Source organism: Nematostella vectensis, chromosome 13 (genome assembly GCF_932526225.1).
Source record: "Nematostella vectensis chromosome 13, jaNemVect1.1, whole genome shotgun sequence".
Lineage (NCBI taxonomy): Eukaryota > Metazoa > Cnidaria > Anthozoa > Actiniaria > Edwardsiidae > Nematostella > Nematostella vectensis.
In genome coordinates, this window is record NC_064046.1 from 9,249,510 (window position 1) to 9,276,085 (window position 26,576).

Sequence of the window (26,576 nt, forward strand, 5' to 3'; positions counted from 1 at the left end):
GAGCTATATCCTTACCAATAGAGGTAATTAGGCGAAAATAGGGGAAATCGAGTTTTTTTAGTGCCTCTTGCCATATTAAAATAGAAAAAATGCTATTCCACTCCATATCCATACAGTGGAACCGGTTTAAAAAGGTCCTTAGAGGAAGGTCATTATTTATCTGGGAGGAGAGGGGGAGGTCTGCTTTTTCTGGTTCAGTAATTGCAACCCTCCCCCAATCTAAAGCACAAAAATGGTGAACCCCCCCCCCTAAAAGGCGACCAAAAATTAAGAACCTCCCCCAGAACGCAAAAGAACTCAAACTTTTGTGTGTGTGTGTGTGGGGGGGGGGGGGGTAGGGGATTTGCGGGGCTGGGCGGGGGTTAGCACCGACTTAGACATACCCATAAAGGGGCGGCGCACCAAGCCAGTAGAAAAGTTTATCATTAGTTTCATCAGCATCATTAGTTTCTTCCCAACTGATATCACATCTAAATATGTTTTCACACCAACAATCTGAAAATCTGACAATTTAGTATGGGGGGATTTGACATGAATCGAAATTCGTAAATTCATCGATGAAAAATAATAAAACCAAAACTGCAAAAAAATAAAATAATAGAGGTCTCACTTTAGGGGATAATAATTTTCAACTTCAGCCAAACGAAAGTCATGAAAGTGCAAGCAGAAGGCGCATCGCATTCATCTATTTATTTTGTAGGTCTGCGGTTCTCTCCAGAAAAAGAAAAATGTTGAAATACCAGACTTTTAGGAGGTTTGGAAATTCATCAGAATACCTGTTTAAAAACCAAGGCCCTCCCCTAAACCCTGTATCAAAGACTGAGGCCCTCCCCCAAGTCAATGCTAAAAAATAGCAACCCTCCCCCGAAACATAGCCGACCTCCACCCCGTTAAATAATGACCCTTCCCTTATTGACGGGCTATTCTTACCAACAAAGGTCTCAGAAAATATGTGATATCGAGATGTTATTTTAAGTGCCTCTTGCCACAATATGGTTTTCATTGAGGGGAGGAAATAAGTGCAGCTTTTCTAGATATGCATAGACGACATACGATATATTCCCGGCCCTAAAGGGCTTCTTCTCTTGGAAAAAAAAAATGTTTGTCATGGATTTTCATGTCATCTTTCATTTGGAAAAATTTCAAACGATATCTAGCATGATTGTGCCGATTTTAAACATAAATATATCCATCCCTGCTCGGTGCTGGGTGAAATACACCAATTACAAATTACTTGTAAATCTCTTGGTTAGAAAATTGATGGTGAGTTTCTGCTCTCGTTGATAAACCACCAAACAAGAAAACCCGGCTAGATGCTGTACAGTAGCGTTTGTATCTCGTATGCTTTTCGGGGCTCGGTATTTCTGGCGCGCTCTCATTGGTTAGCGGTCTAACGGCCGTCTCGACTGCGAAATGGCTTCCGTGACACGACATACCTACTAAGTATGACCGCTCACCAATGAGAAAGCGCCAGGAATACCCGGGCGCCAAAAAAAAAAAAAGACAAGAGATACAAACGCTCGCACGCACTACAGTAAATCAACAACCTGTGTCGGAGCGCGCGTACTATCGTAGCCATATTATAAATATCTTTAACGGCAAACATATGTTTTGACATTGTGAAAACCTTAAGAAAACTAGATCATACATAAGGCTAAACTTACTATGGTCCCTCTTATCACCAAAAGAATCTGTTTTTTTTTTTTAGACAGTTCAAACTTTTAGTAGCTTTCTACGGACGATCCAACACTACGATTCAGCTGATTTTGCCAAGTTTGGTCCGAATAGTCGAATAGATTTCAAAAAGGGTTTGAAATGCGAGCCTGTGCGCAAGTGGTTCGTCGGATACATATCTCCACCAAAACCAAGTTATTTTGTGTAAAATACAAATTACCCAAGTGATATGTCTGTAGTTATCAATTTTTGTCATGGGTAAAATTGATTAGATTTGAGGAGCATGGGGGTGCTCTCCCCCTACAGAGGCTATAAGTTCACTTCCGGTTCGCAAGAGACGTGCTATTTGTATAAACTATGAAGCAAAAGAGAATTAGATAAAAAAAGGCATTCTAGTTCTTCTTGAACCTCTAATTAACTAATTAACTTGGTGCTGTTTTTTTCATAAGGGTAGCCCAATTACTTTTTGGATACTTGTGAATGTTCAGATACGTTGTAATTCATAACGGAATAAAGAGCTACTTACCTCATTATCAATATCTCGTATCTTTTGTTGGTATTTATTCAGTCTGTCAGTGTCTGATATTTTCTCGCATGTTTTAAGGAGTCTTTCCCTGATCATACTTCTCACCACACTGTGGTTGTTGCTAGGTAACGCCTCTTCCACCACGAATGCCTTTTCATACGCTTCTGACGCGGACTTTGGATCTTTTCGCCATTCGTGGATGACTCCAATCATGTACAAAATTCTTGCCGTCTCTGGGTGAGTTCCCAGTCTCTCTTTTCTGAGTCTATACGATTCCTGGGCAACCTCCAAAGCAAGGTCGTACTCTTTTAGAGCAAGCAGAACGTTAGCCAGGTTTCTTTGAAAAGTTGCAGTGTGCTCTGTTTCGCCAACGCCGAGTTCTTTTTGCAATTTTATTGCTTTCTCCATCCACTCTTTTGCGATAGTGAGATGGTGTTCCTTGCCTTCCTGGGTCTTTTCCGATAGCCTTTCATGCACAGCTGCCATTTGGTTGTAAAACGTGGGCATTTCGCAGTGTTCTTCGCTACCTATAAGCCGAGTCTTCATGTTCATGGCCTCTTGGTATCTTTTCAAGGCTTCTTCTGGCTTATTCAAGGCCATCAAAGCGTTCCCCATCAAGTTCAGTGTCCGTGATGTCTGCGTGTGCTCTCCAAGTTGCTTTCGCCTAATTTCAAGAGAGTATTCAAGCTCTAAGAGGCTCTCTCCTGCAATACCTTCTTTCTGTTTCCCTTGCGTCTTTTCGGCGAGTAGCCACTTTGTTCTTCCTATGCAGTGATGATACAACCCTTCTATTGCCATGTAGTTTTTGTAAGGAGTGCTATTGTGTGCCTTTTGCAAGTTTTTCTTTGCTTTGTCCAACACTTTCATGGCTTCTTCAGGCCCGAACAGGTCTGCCTCTTGGAGAGATTCCCAGCATCGCATCTGTGCACCGGACAGCCAATGACCTACAACCATTTACAAAAGGCAATCAAAGACATACAAATGGAATACGCAAAAGACTAACAACCATTTACAAAGGACAGTTAATATAAAACAACCATCCACAAAGGAAAGTCAATAAACTACAACCATTCACAACCTGCAGCCAATTATATACAACCATCCACAAAGGGCAGCAAATGGAAAACAACCATCCTAAAAGGTCAACCAAGGACATAAAACCATTCACAAACGGTAGTCAATGTGATATAAAACCATCCACAAAGGGCAGCCAGTGACAAACAACAATTCATAAAGTGCAGCCAATGACAAACAACCATCCAAAATAGGGCAGCCAATGACAAACAACCATCCACAAAGGGCAGCCAATGACAAAAAACACCCAAAAAAAGCCAATGAAATACAACCATCTACTAAGGGCAGCCAATGACAAACAATCATCCAAAAAAGGCAGCCAATGACGTACAAACATTCACAACGGGCAGCTTATGACAAAAAACATCCTCAAAGGTCTGCTAATGACCTACAACAACAGGGTAGTCAATGACCTGTAACCATTCAAACATTCTATGTCTACCCTAATGGGAAGGCCTTTGATTCTGGACACCTTTAAATTTCAGAGCCCCTTATCCATTCTTAAATAAATCCCAAATTCCATATCTCTAAAAAATCTTAGTAGTTTTGTTTGCAATGTGACCTCAAACTGGGAAAGCATTTCTTTTGTTGAATTCTGTCTAATCCAGTCTCTAAAGTGGATACTATTATCTTATGGGGGAGGAGTGTTAAAATGCTGTACAACCCCACTTCCCTCTTAGTTAAAGGCATGTGTTTGTGTGATTCTATTTGTAAGAGTTTGGATAAACTTTATAGGTTTTGTATATCTTAGCATAAGAGATGGGAGATTCGTTGTTTGAGTGTTCCATGGCTCTACTAGTTTAGTGTCATTTGTTCGACTTTTTTGAACACTCTTATCATTTATTAAAATAGAGCTGAAAAAAAAACTCATAAATATGCCCCCCTTAATGGAAGTTTCACTCCCCCTCCCACCTTAGGGTATCCAATATGCACTCCCTCAGCTAGAGCTTTATAACTAGAAACAGGTGGATTTGAATAAACTGAAGGTAGTTTTAGATAGCCGAGGGCCATAGCTGCAAAAGTTGAGCTCACCTTCTGACTCCGCCGTCTTTGACCATCCTTCGTACAGTTTCTTCCTCTGTTTAACGTCCTTCAAACACTCAAACAAAGTTGAAAGGTACGCCGAAGTGTAGTACTCATCCGAGTACAGAAGGAACCATTTATCATCCTTTTGGCTGGCAATTTCTAAGGAAAACTCAAAATTCGGGCGGTCACCTTCAAGCTGGTTGTATGCCTCAACAAATTCAGTCTCTAATAGTTTGGACAACTTTTCAAGCTTCTGCGTGAATAGTCGGAAAAATGTTTCCTGCCCCGCCTTGTAAATAGAAGCAAATTCAGGTTTATGGCAGAGATAATTGTCTACAAACTCGTGGAAAATACTGTGAATGTCATAGGCCCGCTCCCCGGACTTGTCTTCCGGGTCGACAACGTTGAGTATCTTATGGCGAGCAAGGATCTCGAGGTCAAAGCAGGCATCAATAAGAGTAGGTGAATCGGTTAGTCTCTGGGCCATCGATCCTGTAAAAGATCTTCGGAATAGGGATATTTTGATGGCAAAGTTTTTTACGTTACTATTTGGCAGGGATTCAAACACCTTGTTGATGCAAGCGAATTGTTCAGGAACATCGGCATTTGCAAGTTGCATTTTTATCTGTTGAAGAATCTCTTGTGGTTCTGTACCCTCTCTGATAATTTGTGCAAACCCTTGCAGAAGATACGTATTGTTTTCGCATAATTTTGCTATTTCTCCAAGCACATCATTCTCTTCATTGGCTTTGGCTTCGGACATTTTGCTTTGACCGACGATAAATCTCTTAGAAAAGCCAACATCCCATTTTTCGACCATCTTCTCTGAAAATCCCTTCATCTTGAGAGATAATTCTTTGACCTCTTCGCGCGACGTTATTAGGATTTTAAACTCGCCAGATGACGAAATGCTGGACGCCATTAAAGATGAGAGCATGGCAATAAAATCAGATCTCGCTTTTGTGAGAAGTTGTTCAACATTATCAAGTAAAAGGAATGTTGACTTTCTTGACTCATTATCCTTCGAAGCATTTAGATGAGAATACAGCCTTTGTATATCTTTATCCCAACAAGTCAAACCAAACGCTTGCAACAACTGGAAGTGTACATTCGAGATGTCCGTGATGTCTCTCAAATCCACACAAAGATGTCGAAAGCCGTTAGTTTGGCAGAAACCCTTAGCGACGACTTGAGCTAGTGTTGTCTTTCCAACCCCGGAAGCGCCAAATAAATTCACTGCCTTGATAAATCTATTACCTAGAAGCTTATTGAGGCCATCGAGATCTTTTTCCCGTCCAACAATTTGCTGTGACTTCGGATGATAGGATTTGGCTTTGTACTCGGCAAGTTCGTTTTTCAGTTCTTCGCGGTTCGCAGACTTCTCGGCATAACAATCCAACAACGTGAAGTCGCTTCCATCAATTTGGCCGTGATTCTCGAGTTTCTTCAACACCGGGTACATATCACTTTGCGATGATAATGTATACTTGTCTCCGAATCGCTTCTTCGTCTCTTGCTTAAAGCTTTGCCAGTCCATCTTGCTTGATATCGCCTGCAAGAAGTTGTCAAAGTTGGAGGAAGGAACCGCCATCTTTTCCTCAGCTCCGTTAGACATAGACGTGGATCAGTCAAGGAAACACAACGCCGTGACCCCGAATACACTCAGCTGAATACGTCACGCAATGAAAGATGTTGAACGATGCGATAAATCTCACTTGAAATTCATATACCTCCTATTGAATTTTGCTATACACAAGATACAATACAAGAAATCGAGTCGACACACTTACTGCTTGATCTATTCGGGAAATTATTTCGGTATAGCTCGTTGTCTTTTCTCAGAAATATAAATATTGAGTACCGGTTGTGATCAGATTACGATGTTACAAGATTGTGTTATTATAAAATGTATATGTATGGTGGGGGAGGAGGGGGTGGCGTGACGTAGTGAGAGTTGCGGCGCGTATGAAGTAGGCGAGTTGTGTGTGTATTGGGGGGGGGGGATGGTTGGTAGAGGGCTGTTATGTGTGGTGTAGGGGTATTGTTATTGTATTGTGATTGTGTTGTGTGCTGTTTGTGGTGGTGAGGGGGGGGGAGAGAAGGTGTGTGTGAGTGTTGTAGGGGGTGTTGGTTTGTGTGTAGGTAGGGTGGGTCATAGGGTGTGGTCGTTTGTAGTTGGGTTTTGTGCTGTGGGGTAAATGTTTGTATGGTGGGGGAGGGGGCTGTATGTATGGCTTTGGGTAAAGAAAACGCCTACAAAATAATACAATGCTATACAAATGCTGTTCAATGCTATACAATCTATATAATCTGAAAATTAGCTGACCCAATGCCTAACATGGCGGGAGCCCAAGATGGGTGAAGATTTGTTACAAAGGGCCAGTGAACCTCATTACAAATTGCCAATTATTGACACCAGTGAAATCACAACTTTGAAAGCTGCTGTGACCTCAGACTCATGTGTTTGTCTGCCTAATTGTTATGTTCAAGATGCTCAAATAAATACTTGCATGCAAAGTTACTACAGGAGTTCTGTCAGAAAACTTCTGACAGAACTGAAACTAATGCAGAATGAAACTAATGCAATCTTTAAGAAAAAAAAAGTTGAGAAAAAGACTGAAAGTGCTACTGAAAAGAGCTGCTCTCAATTCATCGAAATTGAATGATCTTGCAAACAACTACAAAAATAATTTTGTTGTGGTAGTTTTTTTGTCTGGCTAAAACAATAAATTCATGTATTCGTACAACAAATTTTTTTATACTCTTACAGAAGTAATGTACCCGTTGTAATGGCGACCGATCCAGCTTTAATGCTAAAAAAACTGGCTCTGAATTTCCAAATTGAAGAAGGCATGGATTGCAAAAGCTGTAGCAAGGAATGTATTTTACCCTTTTCAACGATACGCTATATAATAAAATAATTGGGAAGCGGGGATGGGAAAAAACGTACCGCTGGTGGTCGACTCGTTTGTCGTAACAAACGCATAGGGACAGCTCTCTGGAGGAGCCAAAACAATTCAAACACAATCAGTAGAGGAAAGAAATGCGTAGTTTATTAAACACTAACAAGGCATTAAACAATACTTTGGAGTCAAATTATCCTAGAGCCCGTGATCTCACAATCCAATCTCCGAGCACTTCTTTATCTTGAAGATACTTCTAGTTATTACATTTATAACATTAGATACTATGCTCGCATGTTATACTTTTTAAACAAAAAAATATCATGACAATAAAGTATAAGGGTCAACTTATTCCATGAAAGCAAATTAACTTCCTACGAAGTCTTTAAGGAATCATATTTTGGCTATATTTTGAAGAGAATGAATCACATGAGAAAACTTCTAACTCACTAAATTTTACATTTTTGGTACATCCAGTCATAAGCAAAGTTAAAAGCCGAGACTCACAGCATACCTAAAACTGTTATTTTTCTTAATCTGTGTGAACTCTGAACTCATATTGCCACCTGGTTTTAAAATTATTGAACGATTACGGACTTGCATGGTTTTACCGTCTCCAAGCCGCAAAGCAAGCATGTAATTATATTCTATATATCTCGAAAAGGCGTGAAAATCGCTGGAAAGTTTGTATTGGACGTTTGATAAGAATTCCTTTAGGAATTTGTCTTAGAGGTCTGATTTCCGTAGCACCCTTTATTAAGAGCAATAAGTCCTTCAGGGGGGGACTTTGGCCGTTCATAGAAACGCTTCGCGTAGATAAACAATTGCCAATTGTTTATCTACGTCGGGCGGGGTTCTGGTAGATAAACAATTGCCAATTGTTAATCTACGTCGGGCGGGGTTCTGGTAGAGAAGAAACGAGAGGGACCCGCGCCGCGCCCCGCCGTGCCCCCCACGGGGGGGTGCGCTTCGCACAAAAGGCGCTTCGCGCGGCAATTGCCAGCGCCTAGCGCGAATCGGGCGGGGTCCGGGTCGGCGGAGCCGAGGTCGGGCAGGGGGCTTGCGAGCGCGCATAGAAATATGGGGTAACCCGCGCCCCGCCGCGCCCCCCAGCCCCCAGCGCTTGCCGTTCCGGCGGCGGCATGCAGCAGGCTCACCCTGGCGTCCCTCCTCCTCGCCCCCCGGAGCACCTAGCGGGCGGCGCGATAACAGGGTGGTTGGCCCCACCAGCGCTTGCCGTTCCGGCGGCGGTAACATGTGGGAACATTGCAATTAGACCCCCGTCTGCACTGTAGTATACCGCGCATTGGGTTGGACCGCCAACCTACGGAGCGCGGAATGACCGTTTTTCGGCCGTAAATTCAAAGCCGCTGGCGTGGTGTTTCAACATGAGCTTTACTCGAACACCTCGCTCCCGAACTCCTCGGGAAATTCTCGCAGTCTCTTTTTCATCTTTCCGCGTGTCTCCAGGGAGGGCCCTTTCTTGCTTTTTTTCTCACGCGATGCGAAGCCGTGTCGAGCTCTGATAGCGTTCTTGAGCGCGTAGTATTTCTTCTGTTCCCGAAATATTAACTGGAACTCTTCGTCTGAGATGTGTCCGTTTTGTAGAGCCTTAGAGACTAGCTCGCTGATCGAGGTTTTCTTACTCTCCGCTAAAACCATCGTGTCTTCGTGTTTAGCGACCTTGCTCGTAAGACCCCTAGAGACTATCCCTGCGCCTACGCCCACGACACCGACCAGCCCAGCGACCCCTGCCAGCGGACCGCCGATCAGAACCCCTATCCCACTCAAAGAGACCCCTACCCCGGCGCTGGAAAGCGCCCCTGCAGCGATGCCGGATGCCACAGACACACCATGGGTAACGGCAAAGGCGCGCTTATACTTTTTCCGCACCTGTCGATGATGCGTTATCTCGTTGTCTAGAACCGCCTGAGTGTCACATATTTTCTGGAGTCGGAAGCTTTGCACGTCGCCGCCGACGCCCTGCGTCATGTGCGTTTGCGGGCAAACACTGGGAAGCGAGGGGTATATGGCACCACCGCTAACGTCGCTGTTTGCCATGTTTGTTACGTCGGAGCTAGGTTAGCTCTTATACAAGGCGAACGGGCTTGCCCTTAAAGTCCACCCGTCTACCGTAGTTATCCCTTATCCATATTTGGATACTCGAGACGAACTCAGAGGGAGTTGCTGCGACGCAAACGGGGATGTCGGGTCCATAGACGACTTTCTCGTGCGGTCTCTCGCGGGTTTCTAGGCAAGCGAGAACGCTTGAAGGCCCGCCTAAGGAGAGGCATTGCGTGCGATCTACGATATCGCAGCAGATGTAGAGGGCCTCTATTTTCGGCAAAGCCACCTTAAGTGGGGGTTCCCCCAAGGGCAGTGCGAGGCCCCACTCCCCCAACTGATTGTCTTTAGCCTCTAGGCCAAACAGTGCGCAAAGCTCGGCATTCAGGAACGCAACGCACTGGACATAAGCGCGATCTTCCCGGTGAGGGAATCCAGCTTCGCGGTCAGAATCTTGCTTTTAGCGCGTTTGATCGTTTCCACGATGGACTCGGCCGTGTGGTGCCCGGCTGGCAGAGTAGCGATAGGCGGGAGGGCGGATATAGTCGTTATCTGATGCTCCCGCTCGAGGTTATACCAGCTGTTAAACAGCGAGCAGTGCCGGAGCGCCACGAAGCGTGGGCGCCTTATCGGCCGCTCGAAGTAGAGCGTCTGTTTGCATTTGGTGAGCACAATATGTAGGACCACCGTTGTATTGGACACAGCCCGCCTTCTTCGTGTTTAATAGGACTGAGCATGGATTGGGAGGGCTGGCGGATGCTGAACGAGGAGGCGATTTCCCGAAGGGCGAAAGAGACGAAAAAGGCGGCAACTGCGGCGGGAGCCTCTATAGCTGAACATATCATACACGCTATAGCCGAACAAGTCAAACACGCAAAACCCGGTTTCCCTAGGTCTCTGACCCTCGGGCAAAAGCTGCTCTACGCCGTGCCCGCGACCCCAGTGGAAAGCACGGCCTCAGACATCACCCCACTACTCACGCAGCTAGAGATACACGTGGCTGAGGACAAATAATTCACGACTAGGGTCCGAGACGTATTCAAAGAGACAGTAGTCACGCACAATCCCGCCAAGGAGTCTCGCCGGTGGCTATCGGAGCCTTCCTATGGGTACTGGCCACAGCAACTCAACTTTGCTGTCTGGTGCGAAACCGCCGGATGCGGGGTGTCCTTAACCGACCCCGCTTTCGCCACGCTCCCCTCTATCATCAGGGGATTTCTAAGGTTTCACGTCTACTTTACCACGCGGAGGATACTCTACAAGCTCGGCGCCCCCCTGCCTGGCGACAGCCCGTTCACGCAAAAAGGTAACCCCTACAAGAAAGCCGCTTTCGAGCGTCTATGTATAGAGTTCGGTTTGCCGCGTAAGCCGGACTTCCGATGGAAAGACGGGCGGAACCACGGGCTAGGGGATGTGTTTGTGTTCTACCCGGGGGAGGGGTATCGCAACGTGCACGTGATCCGTGGCTACGACACGGCGGCGGACGAGTACCCGAGCCACCTTAATCTGTTTAGCGACGAAGGTGGGACGTACAACAGTGGGAAGCAGGTGGGTTTCATACGCAACGACGACCACGGGGGTGTGCAATATAGCTGTTTTGCGCCTCCCAAAGGTGAGGGGCTGACAAAAGCAGGGCTAGGGAGACTCGATCGCTCGGTCGAGGCGTTCGTCTACACAGTGCTTGGCGCGCAGGTAAACGTCCGTTCCTCTATCGCGGGGGACGGTGGACCGGCCATGGAGGCGCAGGCGGAGTTCGCGAAGCTGCTTGAAGACGCGATCATAGAAAACGAGTGTGGCTGATGCCGAGCGATCTGGTGATAAACACGCAAAGCGTCGTGGGCTACAACAATAAACTGCAGAAAGCCACAGACTCCATGACGCTCGGCGCAAACGCAATCAACACCGAGACAAAGCCAGTCGGTGCTCATAACATGGCCGGTGGGTATCCTAGGGTGCAACACGTGACTGATCCCTGCGAAAGTGCACGCCCCCTCTTCACGTATGCGCAGCATGACATCGCCCGGACCGGGCGAAAAGAGTGACCACACCGCCCTCAAGGCGGGGTTGCCGGCACTCGCGGTGGCCGCGGCGTATTACTTCTTCCGATGATTGCTTTGCATTCGACGAACCAAGAACGCGGCTACGGCTAGAATGAGCAGCCACACATTCTCGCCAAGGAATTTCACGCTTCTCCTGCAGCCTTAAACACGAAGTTCGCGATGCTGCCTACTAGCCCAGGAAGAAGCTCGCCTAGCTTTTTCCCTATCTGTGGTTACCACCCCTTGCAGCTCTTGGACTCGTTCTGTGTTCTCCTGGATGACCGCGTCTATCTCTGCCACAGACCCCATCGCCAGCTTGAAGCTTTTTAGCTTTGCAACGTCCTGCCGAACGCCCCCGTTCTCATTGAACAGCTGTCTTGGTTTAGTGCAACCTCCTTTGTCGAGGTTACGAAGCTGTATTAGCGTCTTTCCCCTCCGGTCTTACTGGAACCGTATAAGATTCTCGTTAAGGTCTGGGTATTTCTCAATGAGGGACTGGAGACCGAGTCTTGCCGCTGCACCCTCTGTGGTGAACGAGGTTTCAAAGGTCGTTTGCGTCTGGGCCCCCCGCGATGACGTGCTCGTCATTGGGATCGACTCCCTATCGTCGGGGTCAAACGGGATGAGGGGCGTCTCGTCGTCCTTGTCTTCGGCGGACGCACCCGGCAAGGTATCGTCAATGTCAACGTCAACATCATCCATGATGCGTGCGCATAGCTCATGCTACGCTATATTAGACATGTCTAACAGTCCGCACCATAGTCACGTGACTTCGTACTACCAGCAATGTCATTCAGCGATAAACATGACCCCCAACGAACACCCAGAACTTCTCTGGGGTTGAAAGCCGAGAGAACTGTTCACCGGGTCACTCTCAACCCGTCGACGGCTTCCCCCGGCGAGACGCTATATGTGGCGGTCCCAAAGCTATCGGAAGGCGTCATGCTCGTGCCTGGCTCCTTGAGGGTCGGTTTCGATCTCTCCATCGCAGGCCAAGCAAATAATACCGTCGTGAACAACGTCGGCCGAAGTCTCGTGAGCCGCCAGAAAATCACGTTTGCAGGAGAAACGCTCCAGGACACCAACCGCTACGATGTCTTCAAGACGTATGAGGAGCTTTACCTGTCCAAGGTCGAGAGAGAGGACCGCCTGGAGCAGGGCATACAGTCAGAAAACATGCGCAAGCTTCGCTCCAAGGCTGCCGATAAAGCGACTAGTAACGCCAAGGAGAACGCTCTAAACGCCGCCCACGGGGCGAAGTACACCATCCCGCTAGACCATTCTCTGCTGACGGACCACGGCGTACTGCACCCAAGGGTGCTCTCCGAGGCGCTGCTCTTCGCGATCACGCTCGCAACGGTTGACCAGGTAGTAGTCGGAAGCGATGCTACCAAATTATCCTACGGTATCAAAAATCTAGAGCTGGAATACGAAAGCCTGAGGGACGACAACCTCGCCCGGTCTGCAGCCGCCGCCTACCAAAACGGTACAACGTTCTTCTACGAGCAAGTGAACCTCCACAAGACCTTCGTGATTAGCAAAGGGACGGACAGCATAATCAACGAGAGTGTCAACCTGCCACGAAGGTCTATGAGTGGTCCGTTGCTCCTTTTTGGGGAGCCATACACGGCAGGGGCTCGCGACTCTGAGAAGTTCGTGTACCCCGACATCAAGAGCGTTCGCGTTACAATCGACGGCATGCCAAACAAGGTCTTCAGCCAGGGACTGAAGCCCCACGGATTTCTGGAGGGAGGCGAAAAGGCGGTTCGTCAGTGGCAGCGGAGCGCCTAGTGTCAGCCCCGAGTCGTTCTATGGCGACAACAAGTTTGCTCTGTGGATCGACCTTCGAACGACGGACGACAATGCTATTAATGGGGGAGGTCTCCGATTGGTCAACACCCGCGACGGTGTGCATCTCGAGATAAAACGCACGGCAAGCGGCACGGGTACCGTAATCTGTCACGTGTTTGTAGTGGCCGACGCCCAAATGAACCTTATGAACGGACAGCTAGAGTCCATACAATACTGAGCACAGACACGAAGTGTCAGCGGCAGCGCGGTATGGACCCGAAAAACATCCCATTTAACGCTCTCATCGTGGGCCCGACGTCTTGCGGGAAGACCCGATTCATAGTGGACCGGCTGCGCGGCCCTTTCCGGGGCAAATTTGTCTACATCGTACTCGTGTGCGCTACCTTCGTCTACAACAAAACATACAAAGGCTTCGGCGAGGGCGACGATCGTCTGTTTGTCGTCACACCTGAGGCGGGTCAGATCGACATACTGCTGAGGTTTGTCTCCGCTGTCTTCGAAGGCACTAATACGCTAATCATACTCGACGACTGTGCGGCCTCGAAAGACGTAAAGAGGCGCTCTGACCAGCTAGTCAACTTGTCGTTCAGCGCGCGCCACGTGGATATTAGCGTGTGCGTGATCACGCAGCAGCTCACTAGCATCACGAAGCCGTTCCGTGAGAACATCGCGGCATCGTAGTGCATCGTAGTGCAGCGTGTAGTTATATCCACTTTCGTCGAGTGCTTTCTGGTATGGCGGGGCGGCTTGGTCGAAGGATTCTTTGTCTGATGATAGTGTAGATAAGCGTTATCTACACGGTGTAGATAAGCGTTATCTACACTTATCTACACTATCATCAGACAAAGAAACCTTCGACCAAGCCGCCCCGCCATACCAGAAAGCACTCGACGAAAGTGGATATAACTACACGCTGCACTACGAACCAAACACCACAAGCAAACGCAAGAACCGCCAGCGCAACAACATCATCTGGTACAACCCCCCTTTTAGCAAGTACACAAGCACCAACATCGGCCACAGATTCCTCTCACTCATAGACAAGCACTTCCCTAAAGACCACAAACTCAGAAAAATCTTCAACCGGACCACAATCAAAATCAGTTATAGCTGCATGAGCAACACCAAGCAGATAACTGACAACCACAACAAACGCATAATCGCCTCATCAATAACAACCTAAGACACCCCTACCTCCCTCGCCACCGCCAATAACAAAACATGCAACTGCAGACAAAAGAACGCGTGCCCCCTTGACGGAAACTGCCTCCAATAATCTGTTATCTACCAAGCTACTGTAACAAGAAAGGACAACAACACCTCCGAAACCTACGTAGGACTAACCGAGAACGAATTCAAGACAAGATATAGAAACCACACCGCCTCATTCCGACACGCTTAACACAGAAACTCGACCGAACTAAGCAAGTACATATGGAGCCTTAAAGACAACGACATAGAACACTTTATTTTATGGAAAATCCTGTCATCTCACTCCGCCTACAACAGCTCTAGCAAAAGATGTAATCTCTGCCTCAAAGAAAAACTTATCATTATCCGCCAACCCAAGCTATCAACTTTAAACAAGCGTAACGAGCTAGTGTCTTCGTGCCGCCACAGGAACAAAGCCTTGTTATGCAACAGCTGAGCTATTCAATTTCATCATAACAGCCATTCACATTTCGCGCCCTATTTTTATGTTAATTTTATACATAGATAGTATATAAGTGATGGTAGTAATAAATCTCCTGATAAGTGGGCAACCACGAAACAGGCTTGTAGAGATAAAACGGTAGTTCGCGTGTTTTTTCCTACAAACCAAGATATATCCCGCTCTACACCTATGTATTGAGCACTGTTATATGAACGCCGCATTACATATATATATATATATATATATATATACTTTTTTTAGCTTTTTAACTTATTTTATACTGAAAAAGGCCGAAAGGCCGTTTAGTAAATTTTTAATAATGTCTAAAAGTTGGGAATCGTAGCGTCTTTCTTCACACTACTATATTTATATTTTCGCTACTGTGCCCTGGTATCTTGGATCCTTTTAGACAGACTGGTTGTTTATATATATATGTACCCTAGGGTGCATGATGAGCGACGAATACTTTGAAAGTCTTCTTGAGGGGGGCGCCGCCGGCCTCCCGGCCGTCGAGTCGATGGACTGCTCGACCCAGCAAGCTACCGGAGGTTAGCAAACTGAGATAGCAAACGCGAGGGAGAAACTCGCGATTCTCGTAGCCTCGGGGAAGTCGAGAGAAATGGTAGGCAAGGCCCTGACTCACGACGACGTCAAACGCATGAGCTCCGAGGAGGTGAGGAAGTACGAGAAGCGATACGAGACCGCTCTAGCCAGCCGGACTACAGACGCACTGGCAGACAGCTTCCTGAAGCTTACGACCAAGCTAGTAGGCATGACGCTGCCGATAGACAGTGTGGTCGATCTTCACAATGACCTCGTGTCCGACTACATCATCAACAACGAGCTCCGCACATTGTGCAGAAGCCTGTCTCTACGCTGCGGTCGTTAGATGGCTTTACCCGTCGGGGCGTTACACGTAGCACGTCATGTGAACACCAACGGCGCTGACACGCGGTGTCAACACGAGGAAGCAGTCGCGGACACTGGCGAGTCTGCCATCCCAGAGTAGACGTTCATTTGAAAGCTTGCCACTTCTTCAGCAACCAAATAGTTGACACCGCGTGTCAACACAAATGGAGGAACCTCAAGGAAGTACTAGTGCTCAGCGACCCTACGGGTCAGCGGAACCTGACAAACAAGCTGCGGAACAAACTGCCCATGAACCTGCACTTACGCCTTCGGCGTTGGTGGAGAGAATCACGAGCCCCGAACCACCCGCTACCCGACCTAAACACCCTGGGCGAGTCGAAGCTGGAAGGCGCTTGGCAAAGTGGAACCGACTTAACAGAGCGAAGAAGAAAGAGACACTTCGTGTCGTGCAACACGTTGAGTCGCCGGTTGCTAGCAAGTTGCAGGGACGCGAGGGCTATCATGCCGAAGATGCCTTCGGCACTCCTTCGGCACACACACCAGTCCCGGAAAGCAACTCCGCTTGGTCGGCTAGCTCGGTTATCGGGGTCGCTGGTCTTCTAGTGTCATTGATCGGCCTTTACACACGTAGGCGAGAGCTAGCTGCCGCGTTCACTCGTACACCCACAGCTACCGAAGGTACCGACGACGTGACTCCGCCCGCAAATGCACAGCAACCACCGCTTTCAGTTCCGGCGAGCCGACCCGTGAAATGCAAATATCGACTGCTAGCCATGGAGTAAGCAGACATTTAAACACAAGAGCTCCACCCATATCCGCACGTCCGTGCATCGCAATGTCGACGACGCAGCAAAGCAAGATTACAAAGACCATCACCGACGCCGCAGTCATAACCGGCTTTGTCGCCGGTATCGGCTGGGCTGGGTGCAAGGTCTAATGCGTAGACTTCACCAAAGACCCCTCCGCGAACGCCATGAACTACGCAAAAATGACTGCCGCCGTTGCAGGTGCTGTCGCTTTGAAGGGTTATCTTGAGGACCAGAAGATCCTGCCCATATAGTAGTGTACTACACTACATGTGTAGGCCATGTATTAGACTCGTGTTTACGTACACAGTGTGCGAAACACACACACTACTCGATGGCCTCCATTGCAATTTTGGTTGGTGGCGCCGTCCTAAACGCGACTACATTCGTTGGTGGCAACTACCTCGCAAAGTTCCTGTCGAACGATGAGAGCCCTGCCTTAGCTGAGAAGGAGAGGCACGACAAGGCCCTCAAGAAATACCAACGAGACTATGGACGCTACCAACAACGGCGACAAAAAATCCTCGATTGGCAAGCGCAAAGTCGCGAGAGAGGGGCCCTCGCGAAGCAAAACTTCACCGACAGTGACTACGCGCTCAAACTTTACAACCAGACCCGATCCCTGGAGTCAATGCGGGCTCCTGAGCTGTCCGACTACTACATCCCCAGCAAAACGCAGAAAAACGCCGAGTTGGCGTACATTGGCGCCGGCGCTCTCGCCATCGGCTACACAGCCAGCCGCTTGCTGTGATGCAGCAAAGCTGCACCAAGGCGGCCCTTTTCCATACTGCGCGTATACGTATACGTATACAGACCGGTTGTGGAGTGCTATGCACGTATATGTATATATAGCAGCCGCTGCTAAGCGAATGACACCGAAGGTGTCTTAGCTTTGGTCACTAGCAAGCTAGTCACTGCTAACCGAAGCCTCGAGTTGTTTTGTGCGCGCGCGCACACAGACAGGGAGTGCGTTAAAAGATTCGCCAATGTCGTTCTTCGAGGGCCTGCCGACCTCAGAAAGACCGAGCGCTTGCCGTTCCGGCCGAGCAGACAGCAACCGCCTGTTGGAGACTGATACACCTGTCGCGATGTATCGCGATACATTGCAATACATTGCCGACACGTAATGACGACGAAGCGCATGTCCGACGAAGAACTCGGTGCGTTCCTTCGCCCTATATACTACGCCAGAGGTGGCTTCCAGGGAGTGACCGCTCTGCATGCCAAACTTCCCAAGGGCTTAGCCTCCATAGATCGAGTGCGCAAGTGGGTAAGCTTGCAGCCCGTCGGGGGCTACACACAGACACCCCCTCCCCCGACTACATACGCCCATTTCTCGGAGCAGACACCGAACCGCATCCACCAGTCGGACCTACTATTCTTGCCAACCGACCGCGGTTACAAGTATGCCCTGACTGTCGTTGACGTTGCTTCACGATATAAAGCCGCCCGCCCACTGAGGACTAAGAGCGCGGCCGTCGTCTCCCGCGAACTCGCTGACATCTATGCAGAGGGACCTCTAACATGGCCTAAAGTCCTCATTGTTGATGACGGCACGGAGTTCAAGGGTGCTACCACAAAGCTCCTAACAGACCACGGGGTGGAGGTCCGATGGGCTGAGCCAGGTTACCACAGGAGCCAAGCTTTCTCTGAGTCTTTCCATCACTGGCTGGCACAGCGCCTATTTCGTGCGCAGTACTCGAAGGAGCTCGCATCCGGCGGAACAAACCGCGAGTGGGTTACCGCTTTGCCAATTGTCATCTCGGACATAAACGCAACGAAGACTCGCATGACTGGCTTTGCGCCTAAAGACGCCATAAAGCTAAGGCGCGTGCCTCTCAAAGCCGAAAAGCCCCCCCTAGAGGTCGGAACGGAGGTGTACATCGCCGTAAACGAGGAAGACCTCCAGGACAAGGGCCGACGGCGAGCGACGGACCCGTGGTGGACGAGCAAGTCATACCCAATACTAAAGAGGGTTATGGAGCCCGGGCATTCGGTGTTGTATTACACGGCGTACTCTACACAGGCAGCGGTAGTCGGACTCGAACCAGCGGATGTTCCCTTGTGCCCACTCCTCGAGCATATCGTGAGGCCCCTCTTTATCTCTCCAGGGTGGGACCTGCCCATAGTCGCCACAACACACTACCTAGATACTCTAGGATGGCGCGTAGCACTTTAGTCTGTACCTTACAGCACTCGTCAATGATGACTATTTCTGCGAGACGGTCGAGTTTGTGCCCCAGCTCGAAAGGCCTCCCCACTCCTCTATCGACTTCTCCGCTGGTATGCAGAGGTAGTGGTGGTAGGTTTGAGCCTTCACCGCGAGGCGCGGGTTATTGCGATGGTCGCGGGCGAGGTCGTTCTCGGGAGTGAGCACCACAACGTTGCGGCCGCGGAACATGCTCACCGCCCACTCGGTCTTCCCCGATGCTCCTTGGCCGGCTAGATACATCTTTGCAGAGGTTGCGGCCACTAGATCGCACGGCAGACTCGGTGCAGTGCTTGGCTCTTTTTCCAAGCTCCCCGACTTCTTCGGATCCCAAGTCGCTTCGGGTCGCCACTCGTACCCAAGCTTCTTGTGGCGCCACTCTCCATACCTCGGATTTCGCTCCACGAGCTTTACACCACTGGGCACCTCCTTTGCGTATATGGCATCTGTGCACACCCGGAGGACGCGAGGAATCCGCCTCAACATGCGTCTCAACGCTACGTTTGTGTACGCCAAGACAAAGGCCCTGATATGGTACCATTGTGAGCGTCGGACACCGTCTTTGTATTGGATCAGATGAGCCCCGTCGGCATGCTCGAAGTTAAGTAAGTGGTCGGTGCCCGCAAGGAGGTTTGTCAGATACGCGGCTTCTTCACGGTCGCGAACTACGATCGAGGACTCGTCGCCATGGCGAGCGCACTTGCCTACGAAACGGACAGCGAGATCTCGACCCTCAGGATACTGCGAGTCTTCGCTACTAGCGATGGAGTGGGGGAACCTGATGGAGTCCTTTTTTCCGACGCTATACAACACCTCCCTCGCCGTGGCCGTGACGAGGTCACCCGAGTCTAACAGGTCCTTGAGCTCTGGCGTGGTGATCCAGCCCTCGTTTTGTTCCAAGTGCTGCCCTACCCTCCCGGAAGTGTAGGGGTGGCAGGCCTCAGACAACTCCCACTCGGTCAGCTGAATGACCACGGTTAGTAGAAGAACCTCGCTCAGTGGCCGTCCCACAACATCCGCGATACGATACACGTTCCTAGGGAAGCCGTATTTCCGTACCAAATCAATGGCGTCCGAGGCGCCGCCGAAGACACTGTCCTCGCATCCTAGGTACGCCGCACGCATGTCGATGTGCGCATGGGGCTGCGTCCCTAAGTTTTCCTTGCTATTCCACACTTTGGACTCAACCTGCGCCGCTCGCCAGACGTCCCTGTATTTAAGAGGCGTTGGCCTGATGTTCTCTCTTTGGGTCCACTTCTTGAAGCGATACTATATGGCGCCGCCCATCGAGTGCGTAGCTTCGATGTACTCTTGGTAGACTGGGTGATCATCAGGGAGCCATTGAGGATCATGTCCTGTCTCGTCTGTAAACGCCCTGTCGATAGCCGCTCTGTCTTGTCCCGATCGGTACAGTTTGCCTTCGTGCGTGACTATAACGCGCCCGCACAGCCAGATCCTCGTGCTTCTGGGGATTGCCCTGTTTATAAAGCGAATGAGCACCTCTCGCACTTTTGCCTCGCGCGATTTTGTGGCGGAACTGGTTAGAGCCTTCTCCTGACATAACGAACGAAGCTCCCCCTCAGCCTCGAAGTCTAGGCCGTGGACGCTCGTGATCGCAGGTGGTTCGGTCGGGAGCTCCGCCCAGGCGTGGTTATTGTGGCAAGGGATGGCGACCCTCGCCTTAGTCTTGTACTTCCCCGAGTCCCACAGAACGTTACCCAGGGCGTCCACGGCTACTAGCTTTACCTCGAGCTTCTTTTCCATCTCAAAGAGGTCTTCTTTGGTGCATCCCGTAGTGGCCAGCTTCTTGTCAAATCGCTCGAGGATCTTGCCTCGTGTCTTGGTTAGACCGAGGGAGCGCGAGGTGCCGCGATCCCTCAAGAAGTCGGCAACATAACTCACAACACAGTTAGCGAAGGTGTCACCCCCCTCTCGCTCAAACATTGGCCCAGGCTCACCATTTTGCTCAGGTAAAGGGCGAAGCTCGTATCTCACGTAGACGAGATACTATCGTCCTTTCTCCCAAATACCCGCATCGATGCCTTCCAGGGCGCCGACTGCGATTTGGTCCCCTCTTTTGACTAATGACCCACCAATATTGTGCTCCGAACGCTCTTTCTCCTCTGTGATTGGCGCCAATGGCTCTGCGGGGGCCTTACCAACGACCGTAAAGAGTCTGTAACGCCGGTCAGGGTCTACCATCTTAAGCACCGGTGGCAACACTGCGTTTGCCCTCAGAGACTCTCGCTCGTGCGAGACCCACCACACCAAGCCATCGTCATTAATATTAGGCCCCCGCATAACCGGCTTTGGAGCAATGACACCTGCTCCACCAAGATCTCGTATCTCCTGCTAAACACCGGCGCTTATGTCTTGGCCCCGTAGAGTGGCATCAACGCTTGGGAACCGAAGATGGGCGCCGCCGACGAAGAGAGAATAGTACTTTTCCGGGTCTAAGCCCTATGGGCCCTTTTGCTCAAGCAAGGGGTCGAACTCGCGCCAGACTTCCTCTGGCCGCGCTTTCGTCGGTATGAGCGGCTTAAGCAGCTTGTGCTTGGCATCCTCGGGGATGCCCCCGTCCAGGATGTTCTGGACCAGCCCTGCCAGCACGGCGGGCGCCTCTTTGTCAGGCATGCTATTGAGAATCTACTCTATGTAAGAGTCCATGTTTGGGTATGCCTTGTGCCACCCAGTCTCTAACTGCCCGTATCGCAGCCGGCGGGACGAGTGTTTGGGTATGCCCTGTGCCACCCAGTCTCTAATTGCCCGTATCACAGCCGGCGGGACGAGTGTTTGGGTATGCCCTGTGCCACCCAGTCTCTAATTACCCGTATCACAGCCGCGGGGCGAGTGTTTGGGTATGCCTTGTGCCACCCAGTCTCTAATTGCCCGTATCGCAGGCTGCGATATCAGACAGGACGAGTGCGAACCGTTCCCGAGCGCGCCTCTCGGTGCCGCGCATCCTCTGCCCTACACGATTCGCTCGGCAGGGGCGACACAACCGCGTCTCCGACTGCCGAAGATCCTGCACGGCACGGGGAGGGGGCTGCCCTTACGGAGCCTTTGGAGGTGCACCTTACAGTAGGTGTCCATGCACCTCTGGCCGCACGTGTTTGCATGGCCGACCTTTAGCCACCCGCAGTAATCTTTCCCGCACTTCATCCTTCGAATGCTCGGTATACTACAGGACAGACGGGGGTCTAATTGCAAGGTTCCCACATGTTACCGCCGCCGGAACGGCAAGCGCTGGGGGCATACCGCCGCCGGAACGGCAAGCGCTGGGGGCATACCGCCGCCGGAACGGCAAGCGCTGCGGGCTGGGGGGCGCGGCGGGGCGCAGCGCGGGTTACCCCCATTTCTATGCGCGCGCGCAAGCCCCCTGCCCGACCTCGGCTCCGCCGACCCGGACCCCGCCCGACGCGCGCTAGGCGCAGGCAATTGCCGCGCGAAGCGCACCCGGATCCCGCCCGGCCATGGAAAATGAGCTGGGGGGCGCGGCGGGGCGCGGCGCGGGTCCCTCTCGTTTCTACGAAAGGCCCCAGTCCCCCAGCGCTTTGCCAATTCCTTTTCTACCAGAACCCCGCCCGACGTAGTTTAACAATTGGCAATTATTTATCTACCAGAACCCCGCCCGACGTAGATAAACAATTGGCAAGATAAACAATTGGCAATTGTTTGTCTACACGAAGCGTTTCTATGAACGGCCAAAGTCCCCCCCCCCCTTCAATAGCAAAGACATGTAACAACAGCCAATAATTATGTTTGCTTCTAAAAACATTTTTTGTACACCTAGTCATAGACTCGTTTTATGAAAGTCATGTACCATATATGAATATCCAACTAAGAAACTCTCGGTGTGTGAAAGATGGGCTCCAGATCCTAACGCGTTACAAAATAGGAGGATAAATTTAAAAGAGTGTCGTTCACTCGGTCTCGACTAAATCTTTGTTATAGCCGTAAAAGCGTGCGTAAATAGAAAAAGAATGAAATGAACAAGTGACTGTGCATGACAACTGCGTTAAAAATAAACTTCCCTCTTTTTTTCCCAACATTGTGTTTATTTGGACTAAATAAAACTATTATGCGTGAACATTACTCTTTAGGATGAGGCACAATTTAGAAAATGAAAACAAATAAAACGCTCAAAATATAATTTTATTCACGTCCAAGAGATTTTATGCTAATGAGTCGAGCATGATTTTTATTGTAAATTTCCTCTTCACATTAAATCATTGTGGTAAGACACCGAGGGAGAGGGTAGAAAAGCAGCGAGAGATACCTTTTAAAGCCGCATTATCACCAGTTCACTTCCGGAGGTCCGACGGAAACCTCGACCGTTAAAATACAAAAGAATCTATTAGAATCCGAGATATTTACATGCCATCCGCTCTAAATTATCAATCACATCCTCGAAGAAACTTGCAATAGACAAACCGCTTTCAATATTTTGAAATATTTTTCGCGTTTTCAGTTAAAAATCATCGGAGATTGTGTTACTTAATCGACCGGAAGTAAACTGGTGACAATGCGGCTTTAAGCTTCTTTGAAGCAAGAAAAATCACTTTTGGTACTCCGCCTGAAGAAGGAAAATGCCATTTATATGATACAGTCGAACCTCTATTAAGCGGCCCTCTATTGAGCGGTCACCCTCTATTCAACGGTCATTTACCATAGTCCCAAATTTTCCCCCTTATGTTTACTGTAAATTTGACCTCTATTGAGCGGTCACCTCTATTAAGCGGACGCGGTCACCAAAGGAGGGTCCCAATTGGTTGATTTCATTGTTTTTCACCTCTATTAAACGGTCATCATCAATATTTGTCAGCATGACAACAGAGATAGTGCACGTCATATTTCGTCATATTTTTAACTGGCTAATCTAATTACTATGGCTAATCGTCTTGTGAGACTTGTGTGGTCTTGTGCGGATCAGTCGCATCAAATTCCTCGATTACCAAATTCCGCTTTAGCCAGCTAGAAGAAAAACTGTCACCTTCAAATATGTATTCACAAGGAATCTCGAGTCCATAGCCACCACCTCTGTTCACCCACTTCCCTTTGACTACGACTTTCTCACAGTTCGTAGGTCTCTTGAGATATTTGGTAACCCACGTTGACATCAGTTTGGGAATATGCCTGATAACTTCGTAATCGTCAACTAAAGTATTCGGGTGACCGTCTCCATCCATCACCGTTTTGTCGGCTTTTTCTCTTACGATTGCAACAGCATTCCGATCCTTCATGTTAGTTGGTTCCCGCATAAGTTTGTAAACATCTTTTAGTGCTGGTTCCCACTCAGTCATGTACTCATGGTATCCCCGAATGAATGCAACTGGGTCAGATTTGTGAGTTTTTGGGTACGGCAACGCACTGCGAGTTTTTGATTCGGCTTCCAAAATCGCGCAAACGCGATATCGACGGAAACGATGCGTGTAACATCACCTTAACAAGAGCCGTATAGGCAAAAACAAACTGACTAGGCGGTTTCAAAAATTTCTGGATCAAATTGGAATGCACCAGGCCCCGTCTTAGGGCTAACATGATTGTTACTGTTGTTTATTATAATAAAAAGTTCTTACATATAATTACAGCCCGATTTACGCTAATTTAGGGGCGAAAATAGCGAAACCTCTATTAAGCGGTCACTAAGCTTAGTCCCGAGGGTGACCGCTTAATAGAGGTTCGACTGTAGTTGTTTCAGCATAAATCTATTACATAAGTGACAATTGACAGTTTCGTTAATATCGATTTCAACCACGTGATTATAATCCATTGTAAATCAGTCAGATCAACAGTAACCGAGATCGGAACTCTGAAATACAGCTAAACACGATTACAAAACCTACAGCTAACCTAGAGCCCCCGCTTGCACAGACATGGGAAGCGTTCTTCACAGATCTAGACGAGCTTAATAAGATAGAGCTCCCGAGATGTCTCACTCCACCAAACGCAGTTGGCTTGCCAACACTCTGCATATTCTCGGATGCATCGAGAGAAGCCTTTGGAGCAGTTGCATATTTGAGATGGCAGCCAAGCGTTGGGTCGTATGAAGTGAGATCTGTAGCAGCCAAATCAAGAGTCGCCCCACTCAAGGAGTTAACAATTCCAGGGCTAGAGCTCCAAGCAGCAGTACTGGCAGCAAGATTGCACCAGACCCTACAAGAGGAACTTCGCATAGAATGTGAAAAAGCTATTCTGTTTACTGACAGTATGATTGTTTACTCAAAGACAAGACCGACCCAAACCAGTGGCGCCACATCCCCGGAAGTGCAAATGTTGCTGATGACGTCTCTCGAGGCCTATCTGTTCAAGAACTCAAGGGAAGGTGGACCCAAGGCCCAGCCTTTCTACAGACCAATGAAGATGAATGGCCACAGGAAGCCAAGTATCAGGAACCAGATAACGAGTCCGACCAATCGGAGAGACGAAAGGAGAAAGTATGCGCAGTGACAGGAAGAGCAGAAGAGGCGATCGATGTCAGCAAGTTCTCGGAATGGAGAAGACTCGTCCGTGTAACAGCTAGAATTCAAAGGCTGTCAGAGAAAATCAGGTTGCGAAAGTATGAACAAGAAGGAAGGCAAGGCCCCTTGGCGCCAGAAGAACTGAAAAAGGCGGAAGAACACTGGATTAAGAAGATGCAAGATACACTTCACGGTCGTCACGAGAAAGGCGAATTCGCGCCGTTATCCCCGTTTGTCGACGACAAAGGCATCATCCGTGTCGGCGGACGTGTGAATGCAGAGTTAGTATCATATGACACCAGGCACCCTATTCTGTTGCCAAGCGACCACCGAGGAGCCCTCCTGATAACGCGTCACGTCCACAAACATGGACACCTCGGAGTCGCCGCCACCACAGCAAAAATCAGAGCCAAGTACTGGATCGTCAAGGGCAACAAGCTGAGTAAGATTGTGAAGAAGGAATGTGTGTTCTGTAAACGACTAGCCCACCAGACAGAGACACAGATAATGTTAGCCCTACCTCAGCTCCGGCTAGCGCCCTACACCCCACAGTTTTTCCACACATCGTGCGACTATTTTGGTCCTATCAATGTCCGGATCGGCCGAAACAAGTCCGACAAGTATTATGGAGTAATCTTCACGTGTCTGAATACAAGAGCTGTACATTTGGAGATGGCCGTTGACCTCTCCACCATGGATTTCCTACAGGTCCTCCGCCGATTCTTCTCGATCAGAGGATACCCAGCCACAGTGTTAAGTGATAACGGCAGCCAAATGGTCGGCGCAGAAAGAGAGCTGCGAGAACTAATCAAGGGTCTAAGCGACGATCAGGTGCGACAATTCAACGCGGAAAAAGGCATAAGGTGGATCTTCATCACCCCAGCCGCACCTCACCAGAATGGCTGCGCGGAAGCGTTAGTCAAGACATGCAAGACGGCCCTCAAGAAAGCAGTTGGCGAACAGACCCTCACGCCAATGGAGCTATACACATGTCTACTTGAAGCTGGAAACTTAGTGAACCAGAGGCCGATAGGACGCATCCCTAATGACCCAGACGACGGGAAGTACCTCTGTCCAAATGACATACTGTTAGGCCGGGCCTCCTCAGACGTACCCCAAGGTCCATTCAGAGAGACCCCCAACCCGCGGCAGAGAGTGGAATTCGTCCAGAGGATCGTCGAGTCCTTCTGGAAACGATGGCATCGAGATGTGTTCCCGGTACTTGTGCCAACAAAGAAATGGCGCTCAGAAATCCGGAACGTTCAAGTCGGGGACATTGTTGTAATAAGTGACAGCAATGCACTGAGAGGAAAGTGGAGCACCGGAAGAGTAACTGAAGTTTATCCCGGGCCTGACGGCAAGGTGCGCAACGTCAAAGTACAAACAGCGACCGGAACGTACAGTCGTCCAGTCACCAAGATTGCTGTGATCCAGGCTGCAGACGGAAAGCTACTGTAG

General features: G+C 49.3%; 2 protein-coding genes across 5 annotated transcripts in view; one reads left to right on the plus strand and one right to left on the minus strand.

The window, feature by feature from the left end:
• Positions 1-6,117, minus strand: part of LOC5518589 — a 38,833-nt gene extending 32,716 nt beyond the window's left edge. For 2 of the 4 annotated variants that reach the window (XM_048720640.1, XM_048720637.1), the window contains exons 1-2: positions 4,307-6,117; positions 2,201-3,144 (exon numbers count right to left, since the gene is read on the minus strand). In XM_048720640.1, the coding sequence (XP_048576597.1) occupies positions 2,201-3,144; positions 4,307-5,915 (2,553 nt within the window). In that variant the 5' untranslated portion in view covers positions 5,916-6,117. The remainder of the gene's footprint in view (positions 1-2,200; positions 3,145-4,306) is intronic. The other 2 variants (XM_048720639.1, XM_048720638.1) reach the window with 1 other exon arrangement.
• A 17,862-nt stretch (positions 6,118-23,979) lies between these two features.
• LOC116602089 lies at positions 23,980-26,576 on the plus strand. Its single transcript, XM_048720459.1, has 3 exons — positions 23,980-24,002; positions 24,441-24,838; positions 24,886-26,576. The coding sequence occupies exons 1-3, from the start codon at positions 23,980-23,982 to the stop codon at positions 26,574-26,576; spliced, it is 2,112 nt and encodes a 703-aa protein (XP_048576416.1).

What these genes read in the sequence shown, in the direction of transcription:
- LOC116602089 (XM_048720459.1), top strand. Translation starts at nt 23,980, where the DNA reads ATGAATGCAACTGGGTCAGATTT. An exon ending in AATGCAACTGGGTCAGATTT is followed by an intron (nt 24,003 to 24,440) that starts GTGAGTTTTTGG and finishes ATTGTAAATCAG; the next exon opens with TCAGATCAACAGTAACCGAG. An exon ending in AGAGGAACTTCGCATAGAAT is followed by an intron (nt 24,839 to 24,885) that starts GTGAAAAAGCTA and finishes GTTTACTCAAAG; the next exon opens with ACAAGACCGACCCAAACCAG.